Consider the following 13,648-nt stretch of genomic DNA (forward strand, 5'->3'; position numbering starts at 1 on the left):
CTTTCCGTGCGAGCCATAGGTTGGACACTGCTGTGAATCAACTGTAAGCGCCCCGTTCAAGAATTAGGAGAGAATGGTTTTCTTTTATCCCGTCACTAGTTCAAAGAACTAGTGACAGGATAAAAGTGACAATATCTCATCATCGATATTGTCACTAGTTCTTTGAACTAGTGACAATATCGATGATGAGAGAAGGAAAATGAGGACAACAAAGGTATTAAACCTTCTAAACGTGAAATGTTGGCATTTGGTGAAAATGAAGTTAGAAAATTGTCAATTAGGTTACAGTTAAATGAAAGAGATACAATTCGGGGATACCTAATTGATAAGACGGTTTCGGAAGAATTAAAGCATTTGATGAATGCTCTGAGTACGATACCAATTTCATCAATGAATGTGAACGAGGATATTCACAAATGAATCTGATTGTCAGCCCAACCAGAGCTTCGCTGATGACAAAAACAATTTCTTCACTACTATTTCTTAAAATTGTAAGCCGACCGATGACACTTCGATCCAGCAAATATATCGATTCATGGCTGCTTCGGAAACATCATTCAGCAACAGACACAAACAGAAGAAAGGAAATCGGCATAGTGTGTTCGGATGAGAACTTAATAAAAATTTGGAATATTCTACAAAAACTTTATATTATGAAATTATTTTTACTTATTACTTATTTTACTTATTTTTTTATATACTTAAATAACAAATTTATGCTTAATAAACTGTGTTAATATACTTAATTTGTTGTTCTTAATCCAAAAACATTACTAAAGTAACAATATCAGAAATGTTTTTTAGAGTACTTTTTGAGTTCTAAAAATCCTTTTAATTTTCATTTTTCCTGATAGCAAAGAATGAGTACCGGCACCTAATTTTTTTTTTTACAAAAAAAGCGCTGTGAATAACTATCCAGCTGACCTATGAAATTTCCCAAACCTTCAGCCTTGACTGTTGAAGAGAGTAGATTATTTCAGTAATTAATAATTACTGCCCAAAAGAAAACTTCCTACCGAGTCTGAATCTCTTTTCCTCTAATTTGCATTTATGGTTAAAATTTTGCCCTCGTTCATTTTGTAAACCTCTCTCAGAGCCTTATAGACTGCAGTGAAATCCTTCTCTAAGGTGCTTGATTTCTAATCTCTGTAGTCTACATATTCGAAGTCTTTCCTTATACAGATACCCTATTGCAAATCTCACCATGAGGTTGCCCTGTTTTTTTTTTTTTTTTTTACGTGTACCCTTCATACTTCTTTCCTATTTCCTTTCCCGTTTTTTGTGCTTTTTTTTTTATTCCTAGTGTGGGCTTACAATTGCCTTATACAGTGGGATTATGATCTATCTTTACAAGGAACTGTTCAATAAACCATCAATAGAACACCATGGATCTTCCTTGTTTCCTGTCTGTACTGCTCAGAGAACTTCACATCTGCCTGTGCCATAACTCCCAAATCATTTTCTTCCTATACAATTTTTAATTCAACCCTATCAAGTATATAAATTATTTTGGGGTTATTATTTGCTACAGTAAAACATAGCTGTCACTTTTCTGACCATCAGTGAAACCTATCCAAGTTATCCTAAAAGAGTGTTGCTTGCCACTGATCATTAACCACTCTCTCTCTCTCTCTCTCTCTCTCTCTCTCTCTCTCTCTCTCTCTCTGTCTTCACATTATCCTCAAATTTTTACATTATGTGCTCTATCCATTTGTCAGCATCATTTATGAAAATCAAAAACAACAGTGATCCCACACCAGTTCTTTTAGGATAACCATTAATCACAATCCTGTGCTTCCCGCCCTGCATTTCCACTTAGAATGCGACCATGATTCTAACATGTTTCTACTTATAGTAACCTTTATGAAAGACTGAGTTTAAGACATCTGCTGAAATGTTGAAATTATTTCCTACATCCAGCTTGTGAGGGATGATGATGTCAAAATACATGACCATTTTAGCTAAACACGATTCCCCCGCCCCCCAACAAAACTTATATCATTCAGTCTGTGTGTTGTGCTCTTTATAATGCTTCCACAGTTTTCCCTGCCATTGATGTCATACTGACCAGTCTGTAGTTTAGCTTCCCACTTTGCCCTTAGAGCTCTTTTTTTTTTTAGACTGGTGATATGTTGGCACTTCTCCAATCCAAAGGAATCACTCTCAAGTTTGATGATGCTCTAATTATTAACCTTAATGATTCAGTTCACTCTCTTGCTGCCTCAAAATTACTGGGTATATGTCATCCACTCTAGGTTCCTTACTTGCCTTTAGGCTCAAGTTTTTCTAATAAAAGACCTGGTAATTTCAGTGTTGTTAATTTGATACTGTTCAACTTCAGATTCTTGTATAGATTCCCCTCACTATGAAGGGTCATTCATCTGTAAAGGTTGATGCAGGGTACTTGTTCAGTTCATTAGCAACCAGCATCAGCTGGATTATCTAGGACATTTCTTGCATGTATTGTACAAGAATCTGATCAGATTTCTTTTCTTCTTTGTATTCACAGAGAAGAAAAAGAACAAACTCCTCATTCCTGTTTTTGCTCTCTTAGCCAGTGATTTCCCAGCCTTTGACAATCTAACATTTTTGTGATACTGTTACATGTCAGCTAACTGTTATAGACTTCAGCACTTTTTGTTGCATTGTAAATTTTCTATGCTCCTTTTCTGTTCTCTGAGAATAGCCAACTCTGTATTTATCAATTGGCATACTCTTCACGCTATATTTTCTTAGTGATGTGTTTACATTTGTGACTTCTGTGACTATTGCTTTAAAGATATTCCAGTCATTCGAAATTTAATAATTTGAATGTATTCACACTTCCAATGCCGACTGCCAAGTTTAAAAAAGCCATGTAGCAGTTTTGAATAATGTTATTTATTTTAAAATAAATTTTGAAGTATTTTTCTTTTAAATTAAAGCATACCCTTGTACACTCACATACCAATATGAAGGGGATTTGAAAAGTTCATGACATAGGTATGAAAGGGTAATGGTACAGTATTAAAATTTTCCATACTTAATGCATAACTCTTCAAATAGCACCCACCAAGCTTCATGCAGTTTTTTTATTTTTAATTACTGTTTCTGAAGTCAACAAAGTTGTGTGAATGAGAAAAAATGGAAAAATCAGTCACTGTGTAGTAATCCAATATTTGGGAAAAAAGGCACTAATGCCGAAGGCAGTTCATGAGGATATGGTTACAACATTGGGGGAGGATACCTCTTCTTCTTCCATGGTTAAGAAGTAGGCAGCAGAATTTAAACAAGGGAGGGAAAACTTTGAAGAGGACCCATGCTGTGAAGACCTGCATCCATCACTTCAGAAGTTGTTAACAGTGTGCATGATATGGTGTGAGTGACTGACAAGTGGCAGCTTGGTACATTGCCAGCTTCATGGGCATCACATATGAATGTGTGTGTATACCACACAATAACAGTGATTCTCATTATAAAAAAGGTGTCAGTGTGATGGGTCTGAAAGTTGTTGACAGCAGATCAGAAATACATGAGAGTTGTCAAATTAACATTTGCATTCAAACAGAACTAGCAAATTTCCTTCAAGGTTTATGACCATGAATGAGATTTGGGTCTGTCACTTTTCAGTCAGAGGCAAAGGAGCAGTCCAAGCAGTGGAAACTTGACACCCCCCCCCCATCTAAAAGTCAAGTTGATTTCTTCTGCTGGCAAGGTGATGGAATTGGTTTTTTTTGGGAATGCTGATGGAGTGTTGCTAGTGGATTATTTTCAGAAAGGCTAAACAGTCATGGGCATATTAAGCAGACATTGTGAGGCATTTTCATGAAAACATCAGTGACAAATTCTGAGGGGAACTTCAGCAAAGGAGTCTTGTTCCACTAGGACAATGTACGTGCTCAGTCTTTCATTGCCATGGTTGCACTGCATGAGTGTTGCTTTGAAATCTTGTACCATCCTTCATATTCATCAGAACTTGCACCGTTGTACTTTCACCTAATTTCTAATTTTAGAAAATACCTGGCTAGCATCCATTTTCCCACTGACATCATGCATTTCTGGAGGTACAAGAGAAAACTTCCTTTGCAGCTGGAATAAGTGCATTCCACCATCAGTGGCAAAAGTGTGTTAACTCCAAAGGAGACTATTGAAAAGTAACGTTATCACACTCCTCAAATAAACTTTCATCCTCAGGCCATGAAATTTTCATACAACTGTCATACATGGGTATGACTGCATATCTGTTTTACAGGAAGTTTTTAATATATCTCATTGAAAGTGGGTTTTTTTTTTTTTTTTATATATATTGCTCAGCTATGTAATTTTAATATGTTACAGTCAAATAAAAGAGTAGTTTTATTTTGTAACCTAAGTGCAGCCTTTCATGTGGATCTTTACAAGCTTATATTGCTGATGCATGACAGTATTTCTGATTGAGATTTTTTTCACTTATAGTTGATGGCTACTTTAAAAATAAATGATCATGTTGATAGTTACGGTAGTTTAGTATTATTATTTATTTTTTTTTTTTTTGGAGAACTTAAACTGGTGTTTTAGTAATTATAGAGTCATTTTCTGGCTCTTCTTTTCAATTCTATTCTGTTCTGTTCTATTCACATTCTTTAAAACAATTTTTAAATAAAATGAGCAGCATGCCAACAGATAATCTTCTGATTTCTTGAGGAGAATTCCAATGTCTACTTGAGTATTAAGTTTCTTCATGCTACAGGGAGTGGTAAGTGTTATTGCTGCAAATGCAAAGTTGGTGTGCTTCAAGAAATGGGTGCCAGAAGGATGCTGCAATTTAAGTTACACACTTCCTAATGATATGAGTGAGTGCACAGGATGTGAGAAATTAAACTTGTTATTTTTGTATGGCCACACTTCAATTCCAACACAGTTGAAAACTATGCTTGAGTAATATCTCTATGACAAATATATTAATTTTTAAATTTAAGGGGTTTTGAAGAACTTTATTAATGGACCTGCCTGTGTGTATATTAATGTAATTTTGACTTCTAGTCAATTTTAAGTACTTTTTTAGTGCAAGATAGTTTTGATTACATTATACTTAAAATAAGAGTCTTTTACTTCTGTGTATATAAAACAATTATTTTTGAAATAAAAGTAGATTCCTGTTTGGATTTAGGAAATCTGGATGCAATTTACAACTTAACATTGCTCCTTTTGAAGACTGGAAGTGAAAACAGTGCAAGCAGAACTTGGAAACAAGCAAGGAAAAATTTTAATTGGTCATCTGCTGAAAGTTCAGTGTCTTTAAAACAAATAGAAGAACTTGATGAGGTGTTATCATTTGCTGTATAAAGAAATTACTTGTGTGAAACCAGTTATTTTTGTGTGTCTGATAGGCACTCTTTCCCCCATTTGTAAAAATACATTGTTAGCATCTTGAATTTTAATAAAATATTTTTAGTTAATATTTGAATCTATATTTTCTACCTCTGTTGCATTTTATTTTTCTCACCTTGAAAGTAGAGATTTTTTATTTTTCAGTCTTCGAAAGCATATAGGGTGAAAAAAATTATGCCAATTATTTCTTTATATTTCATATGAGAAAACTTTCTAAATCCACTTAGATCCTTTAAAAAATAAATTGTGTGCCTTACAAAAATATTTAAAAATTTAGTGGTACAATAATTTTTTTTTTTTTTTTTTTATCTTCAGTGATATTTCAACAGACAATTAGAAATTATTAAGCCACCTTGTCTTCTTTCATATACAATGGATCTCCACTTTACAATATTAATTTGTTCCAGGGATACCATTGTATCGTGAAAATATAATGTGAACACTGTTTTTGGTAATTTGTTCCCAGTCCTCGAAAGTTGAAATTTTCGCTATATAACAGCTATTTATATCTCTAAAAGGTGATTTTTATGATTGAAGTTGTATTAGTTTCATATAGAATACTGTATTTTCCAGTGTATACCATGCACATTTTATCTAAAAAAAAAAAGTCTCCCTAAAATTGTGGTGCATCTTGTACATCGGAATAAACATTAAAACATTATACAAATTTTAAAAAAGAAATGCGGAAAAATGCTGATGGTGCTACATTTTTACTTATTACCCTTATCCCCAAAATGTTTAAAATGATAATTGATAATTATAAACATTAAAAAAACAAGAATGTCATTTTCATTTAACTTACCCTGGAAAAAATGTTTCAATGGTGGTGTGGTGATGGAGTTGAAAGAATCTGTTACCATCAAGATAGGACAACCTTCAGGATCTGGTATTCTTTCCAGTCACAGCCTCTTTTTACTTATGGTATTAAAAATGTCCAAAGTGGTTTGCTTTTGGTGCTTTCTCTGAAGGTTCTTGAAATAACATCTCATCTTCAAAATTGCAGGTTATTTACATGTCCTTAAAATCTTGAGTTGTTGCTACACGGTCATCCTCCTCCTCATGTTCCTCATCTTCACTGTCATGCTCACTCATCTGCTCTAATTCCTGGAGCTCTTCTGTTGTCAACTCTCTTCCATGGTTCTCAGTTAACTCCTCCACATACTTAACATCAAACTCAGCCAAGGACTCACCAAGAGTGATAATTTTCTGTTCTAGAACATCTTCAGCTTCAAATCCTTCAAAATCATGGATGACTGAAGGCCACAAGTTCTTCCAGGCTGCATTGAGGCACGAAACTGAAACTTCATTCCAAGAATTGACAACATTTTTACACAGTCTAAGATGTTATGGTCTTTCAGAATTCCCTTAAGGTGATGGCTCTGTCTCCTAAAGTTCCTTCAAAGCACTTGGCAAGCACCTTTGTGTAATTTTTTTTTTTTTTTTTAAGTTGGTAATCACTTGGTGATCTGTCGACTGAAGCAGAGGGGTGGTATTCGGTGGGAGAAATTTGACATTAACAAATTCAAATTGCTCCTCCAAAGATTGGGCAAGTTTGGGACCGTGCCCCAGAGCATTATTCAAAATTAACAGTGCCTTTAAAGGAAGTTTGTTCTTTTCTAAGTAACTTGTGACTGAAGGACAAAACACTTCAAATACCCATTCATTATCACCCAGGCCTTCTTGTTACACTGCCAGAAGACACCCAACCTGCTTTTGATGACCTTTTGCTGTTTAAACACACTTGGAGTTTCTGAGTGGTAAACCAACATTGGCTTAAGTTTAAAATTACCAGAGGCATTGGACCCCGATAGCAGAGTAAAACGTTCTTTTATCGGCTTATGCTCAGACAATGAGGCCTCTCCTTTTGTAATGAATGTTTGCCCGGTTCTTTATTTTCCAAAAGAGCTCAGTTTCATCTGAATTGAAAACTTGTTGAGGACGGTAACCCTGCTCAGTGAACTCTTGAAACCACCTTAAAGTTTTCAGCTGTTTCCTGATCAGCATTGCAAGCCTCTCCATGCCTTAATGAAACTTTTAAAATTGAACATTTTTTCTAAAACTATCGCCCCAACCTTTGCTGGCTTTAAAGTCCCCATTTCGTGTATCACTATTTGAAGGTGTTTTAGCCGTTAAGTCCTCAAAAATCTGCTTTGCACATTCACAAATGCATTGTCAAGGAATTCTACAATCAGCTCTCTGCCTTCTTGTACTGTGTTAGATTCATCACTTTTAATTTTTTCAATTAGGTTTTCGTTTCGAACAGGGCCCTGAGCTCAAATGGTCCAAATAATATCATCCATGTCTTTTTCTGCATTTCTATCAATGAGCCTACCGGCGTCTTAATTTCTTAGTTACCCATATCGTCACTCCAAGAGTGCTTGCACGAGTTGACGAAAATTGCTAGAAGTGCAGCGTACATCTTTCTCAATGTGTATGTTTCGTTTGATATCGAACATAGGACATTATTAAAAAAAATGTAATTTTCATGTTATATTCACTTTCAATGATATCTATTGTTTTTAAATTCTGGAGGTAAGGAAATAACAAACAGGGCCTGCATGTAATTCCTGAACAGGGCCCTGCAAGCAATTCTTAAACAGGGTCCTGCAAATTTTGAAGCCGGTCCTGTGTAAACGTCGTGTTGCATTTTGTCACTGGCACATTATAGCCTTAGATACTAATGCGCCATAAAATCCTGAAACAAACAAGCATTTTGTCAAACATGGTTGGCATAGAAAGGAAATAAATAAATCATTTATTGCAGATACAGCAAGCCCATCACAGCACATGGCTAGGGGCAGATAATATGGCACAAAGGAAATAAAATAATCAAATACATAGCAGATTTTATATAAACATTAACAATGAATAGGAATTATACTTATGAATTAATCAAAAAAAATGCAGAATAGCACATTTGGCTTTCAGTTGCAGTTACTGGGTTGAAGGCAGTCTGCTGTTTTTATTTCTCTTCATTTGATCGTAAATCTGCTCCTGTAGGCTTCAGAGCTGAGTAACCTTCTACAATCAATGTTGTGATGATTTATGAGGTGAAGGAATGCATTAAGAAACATTCTGTCCATTTTTTTGAGGCTGGAGAGGTTGGATTTGAATTGTTGGTTTCTTGAATTTTCTCTGTTAGGATTTTGGCCCATTATAGCCTTAGTTGCTAATGCTCCAATAAAACCCAAAAACCAACCAACCATCTCTGTTGGGAACAGCTATTATATTGGCTAAAATTGGTGAATTGCACGAGAGCAGAAGTAATTCACTTTGCAAGAAGCACGACTCGTCGATCGTCTGTTTCAGCGGCTTTTTTTTTAGGTTTTCATAAAATTGTTGCCTGGATATTGTATAGGGGAAAACGAAGCCAGAGCCGGAACTAGGCAATCCTACGCCTGGGGTAAAAGTGTTATGAGTACTCCCCAATTATATGTAGGTAGTCAATCTTTCAGTAGTGTACTAGGGTTGTCGACGCCTGGGGGGGGGGGGGCAACATGTCTTCCTAGCGCCACTGATTGTGATAGATAATTCCCTCAGTTTGCGCCCCTGAAGCTCGGCGCCCGGGGGGTAATTCCCCCTTGCTACGCCCCGCAACCTTTATGAATTTATAAAAATTACTATTGTAACTGTCTACGATTTGCATATATTTATTAATAAAATAATTTAAATTATACAATGAATAAAACAAAACAAAAATATCAAAGAAAAAGGAAACTTACAAATGTTTATATCTACAGAGAATTTAGTTCTATATAAACTACAATGAAAGTACATATAACTACAAAAAAAAAATTAGAAAACCAGATAGTTTGTTTATATATCTAGTATAAAATCATAGAAACAAAATATTGCGAAATATAGTACTTTTAACATTATAACATAACTAAAAATATGCAATGAAGGTGTATTATTTTAATTGAATCCTTCTCGCTTTGAAGGACCTTTCACAAGAAGCTACTTTTACAGGCAGGATAAGAAAAATTCATAGCGCTATTTTTATATTTATATAAGATTCTATTAGACAATACTCATGAACGAACTGGAGAAGATGTAAAGGGGTTACAGATTTTATATCCTGCAGAATTGATAAAACATGATTTTTAAAATATCTGTTGAAATATCAAAAGATATTTGAAAAATTTTGTTTGTTCTCCAGTGATTAGCACTGGAGGACAAACCAAAAAGCTCAGCGGTGTGACGTCATGAAACGGGCTATACTTTATAGAAGTTTGTAATTGGAGTTTTTCTGTTATTTTCGAAATTTGTAAAGCACTGTTCCTCCCTGATATTTTTTTCCGTATGTGATTATAAATCCCCTTTTTTCACTCTCACAAAAATTTCTGGAATCATAAGTATCACGTACAAAGATAATGCAGTATTTCTTTTAATAACATTTTTATTTTAAACAAGAACACGAGTTGACCAGAAGCTATTATCCGTGTCGGGAATATGTCTTAATCTTTTTTAAATGATTTTTTAGTAGTTCAAAAGCTTTCTTGAGATCTATGTTGTCGAAAGCACCTTTGATGTCTAAGTCAAAAACCTCGCATTGTGTCTTATCTTGAAACTTGTATGCGCACAACAGTGTCAGCTAGGCTTGGTGTTGTGGAGCGCCCTCTAGGACCACAGTGCACGTTGACAGGTGCATTATTGAAAAATGCACGTTGAAGACATGGGAGCATGATTTTTTCAATAATTTTAGTAATTGACGAAACATTGGCATTATCTCTTCAAGCTGCTCCAATAAGTAAAATTTCGTCGATATGAGGGCCATCATATTACTAGGCTACGTGGTACGTTTCTTATCAGGTAAATTGGATCAATCCAATTACCTGATAATTGTTGTAATGATCAAAGTATCAGTTACGTACTTAGTACTGCCTAGATTTCTATTTCCAGTCTCCTATATATCTTTGTGGCAAAATCAATGATTTCACTGATTAGATTTTCTTCAAATTGATTGCTTATTTGAAGCGGTGTTTAATTTTAAAGGTTTTCGTTAACTTTGTATGGTAGGGAAAGACTTAATTTTAAGTCATATTATTAAATCAACTTGATAAAATTAAATCATTTAGACTAAGAACAAACGTGAAGACAGGGGCATTCCTAGGGTATGTGGCGCTCGGATGCCAATCGCAATTTGTCGCCTGCGTACCAACTAAAATTTGGTGCCCCCTTTTAAATTTTTTTTCGTCATATGTAAGTTTCAATTTTCGGGCGCCCCTGGAACGTTGGTGCCCGGGTGCACAGCGCATACCTTTTACCCTTGGGACGGCCCGCCCCTGCGTGAAAACGTACAGCATGCGAGCCCTTTAGTGACTGAATGAAAACAACTACAAACAGCAATAATAGCGCATAAAAATAAACTCACATATTTGCAGGTTGTTGTTAAGGGTTTTAGGCACATCAGCAACTTAGACCATATTGCGCCGTATGTAATAGGTCCCTAAATTGAGTGTATTCTGTGATCAATTTGATGCTTCCTGGACGAAAAAACCCGAGAAAAAACTATGCTATCCTCGCCTGAGCCCGACTAACTCAGTCATGTTGCGAAAAAGATCCATAAAAATTCCTCGCGTCATTGACGGGATTCTAATTCAGGTCTTTTCTCGGGTTTTCTTCAGGTCTTCACTAGTTTTGCTACTCAAGAGGGCATATTTGCAGGAAGTGTGTGGAAACATTGAACCCAAATAGCGAAATACTGTATCTCAAATAAGCTACTCGTTGATGATTTGGATCAATTCTCTGTAATGAATTTATTCTACAACTAGGTGATTAAGCTATTAAAATTTACTGTAATTTTCACACTAGGCTGTGGAACACTGTTGATGTCTATAAATATATAACGATTATTTGATTCCCTTTATCTCAAAAAGAATACATTACGATTAGAAATTTAGACTTAGATAAAAACGGAAAATGAAAAAAAACTGACAATTTAACTTATCTTTTGTTTTGTTGTTTGTTTTATTCAATCATATATAGGCACGTACACGTTGAATCCGCAGAAATAAGTTGAATTTAGGATGCATTTTTTTTTTTTTTTCACTTATTAGCTGCCTTTTATGTGCTCGTTGTCGTGTGAGAAATTCTTTTCTTATAGGCTATCTTTTAGTTCATTTTCTCCTAGACGTGTGTGGCACTTTTATGAATTATAAACTCTTTCCTGGTTTAATATGAGTTATTGACAATTTCTGTAGCACACATCTGGCGTAGGACAAATGTTTAATTTCAGAGTGAAAACATTACTGCTGATTTATCAAGGAAAAACATTTAAAGATCTTTAAAATCTTGGGTGTGGTTGCTTGATTCATATCAGATAAAACCGGATGGACGGTGAGTAACAGAAGCTTTTAATATATTCCGAGTTTTCTGCCTTGAATCTTTTCTTTTATCTATCGAAAAATAGAAACTGTAAAACTAAGATATCGATTTCGAGTAAACTCTGCATAACATTCTGAAGGACGTGGCGTACAGTTTGGTATAAAAGGGATTCGGAAACTATGTGTTGCTATCAGTTGCTGTCACTAGCTACTTTTATAGTTCTGAAAATGAAAGTCCTGGTAAGTATTAACTTCATTTATTACTATTATATTAACTTTCACATAATTATATATATACTATAATATTAACTTCATATATACATAACTCCATAATTAGTTTGCACTTTATTTAAGAGTTTAAAAGTTATTGATTAAAATGCTTTATTTAGCGTTATATATATATCGTTAAATAAAATATTTTTCTTTCCTAGTTCGCCCTCACTTTCCTGGCTGTTGTAGCCTATGCCTACTCTAGTGCACTTGTAGCAGGCCCTGGTCTTGGTGTCCTAGGGGGATATGGTGTTGGTGTTCCTGTTGGACGTGCCGTTGCCTACTCTTCTTCAATCAGTCACCCTGGAGGTGTTGTTGGGCTAGGCTGGAATGGTCTTGGTCTTGGCGCAGGGTATGGACTAGGATGGAATGGTCTTGGTTTTGCTGGCCATGGACTGGGCTGGAATGGTCTTGGAGTCGGATTGGGCAAAATGTGGTAAATATTAGTACAAATGTTTTTTTGTGACATTTTACACTTAATGAAGAAAAGTTAAATGTAGCATTCCTATTGTTATCAGTAATAGTGGTTTTCTCCAATGAATGAGTGACGTGTTCTATTGAAGAAATAAAATAGTTATATGACGATATACCACTCGAAACTAAATACGATTATTTCATACTTTGGAACCGATGAGAAACTTTGTTTTATCGATTAAATGACAAAATACTGCAGCTATTTTCAGGAGATTTTCATTTTAATGATGAGTTGAAACATATACTGTATATGTCAAAGTCGAATTATGTTTAAATTGGTAATTCGCAAATCCGGTATTCCGTACCGAAGAAATATTGTGAAATGTTTGTTACCATTATCCACTGTAGTTTTTGTAAATTGAAATGTTTATATTATATTTACTTCTGTAAGCTGTTCAGTTTGTTTATATACCTTTTCGATTATTTTTCTTGATAGGTAATGATTGTTTCTCATTTCTTTTTGGAGAGTCTTCGGTGGGACGAGAAGGTGTACGCAGTTCTTCAACTTATCTTTTGTACAGCAGCAGCTTCAATAAAATAAAATAACAGTCGTTGTATTTTTTACATGTGTTGTTTTTGGATATTTCTGCAGACAATATTTTCTAATCAATGGCACTAATTTCTTTTATATAAAATTTTAAAGATATTAAGAACAGGGGATCTGAGGATACATAACAGGTATAGGGCAATATTAAGAAAAAAAGCAGCGAGTTAGGGTTAAATGTGAAAATGTCTGTAATTCTGTCCAAACATAATAGGGAGTACATGATAATGTTCTTGTTTATACTCCGGTACGACCACCAGGTCAGTGGAGGTCACAATAAATCATCAGTACAAACATTAATCGTATTTCGTAGTTACGGGCTTGAACACCGGTCCACTCAAAGAGTGCATGCTATTGCATTCACGCTCCTGACTACTCGGCTGATGAGAGCTTTGCCAATCAATTCGACCTTGGGGAGACTGCAAGGTTCACAGAGTAGTATTTTTCTCGTCATGATCTGTGCTCATTAACAGGAGATATTGTTTTTACAGGGATAGATGCACTTAAATGAGTGCAAGAATATTTGTTGATGCTGTGTTAGGTAGGTGTTGGAAAACTGATAGATTTGGGAAATACACATGCTGTTAAACTATCATGCGCCTATACACATACTGATATTTCAACTGCAGCCGCAAGCAGACATGAAATTCATTCTTGCACTCCTGTTGGCACATGCTTCACTCTG

General features: G+C 35.1%; 2 protein-coding genes across 2 annotated transcripts in view; both read left to right on the top strand.

Annotated features, from left to right (window-relative positions):
* LOC150091278 (uncharacterized) overlaps positions 1-5,304 on the top strand; it is a 70,607-nt gene extending 65,303 nt beyond the window's left edge. Inside the window, exon 9 of the mRNA XM_090389931.1 lies at positions 5,129-5,304. Coding sequence (XP_090246057.1) covers positions 5,129-5,304 — 176 coding nt within the window. The remainder of the gene's footprint in view (positions 1-5,128) is intronic.
* A 6,579-nt stretch (positions 5,305-11,883) lies between these two features.
* On the top strand, positions 11,884-12,943 carry LOC150091279 (glycine-rich protein-like). The gene is made up of 3 exons (XM_090383051.1): positions 11,884-11,915; positions 12,107-12,381; positions 12,856-12,943. Exons 1-3 carry the CDS (start codon positions 11,904-11,906, stop codon positions 12,857-12,859), a joined length of 291 nt encoding a protein of 96 aa, XP_090239177.1. The 5' UTR covers positions 11,884-11,903; the 3' UTR covers positions 12,860-12,943.
* The last annotated feature ends 705 nt before the right edge of the window (positions 12,944-13,648 follow it).

The sequence above is a fragment of the Mastigoproctus giganteus genome, chromosome 1 (genome assembly GCF_048544385.1).
Source record: "Mastigoproctus giganteus isolate SK-2022 chromosome 1, ASM4854438v1, whole genome shotgun sequence".
NCBI lineage: Eukaryota > Metazoa > Arthropoda > Arachnida > Uropygi > Thelyphonidae > Mastigoproctus > Mastigoproctus giganteus.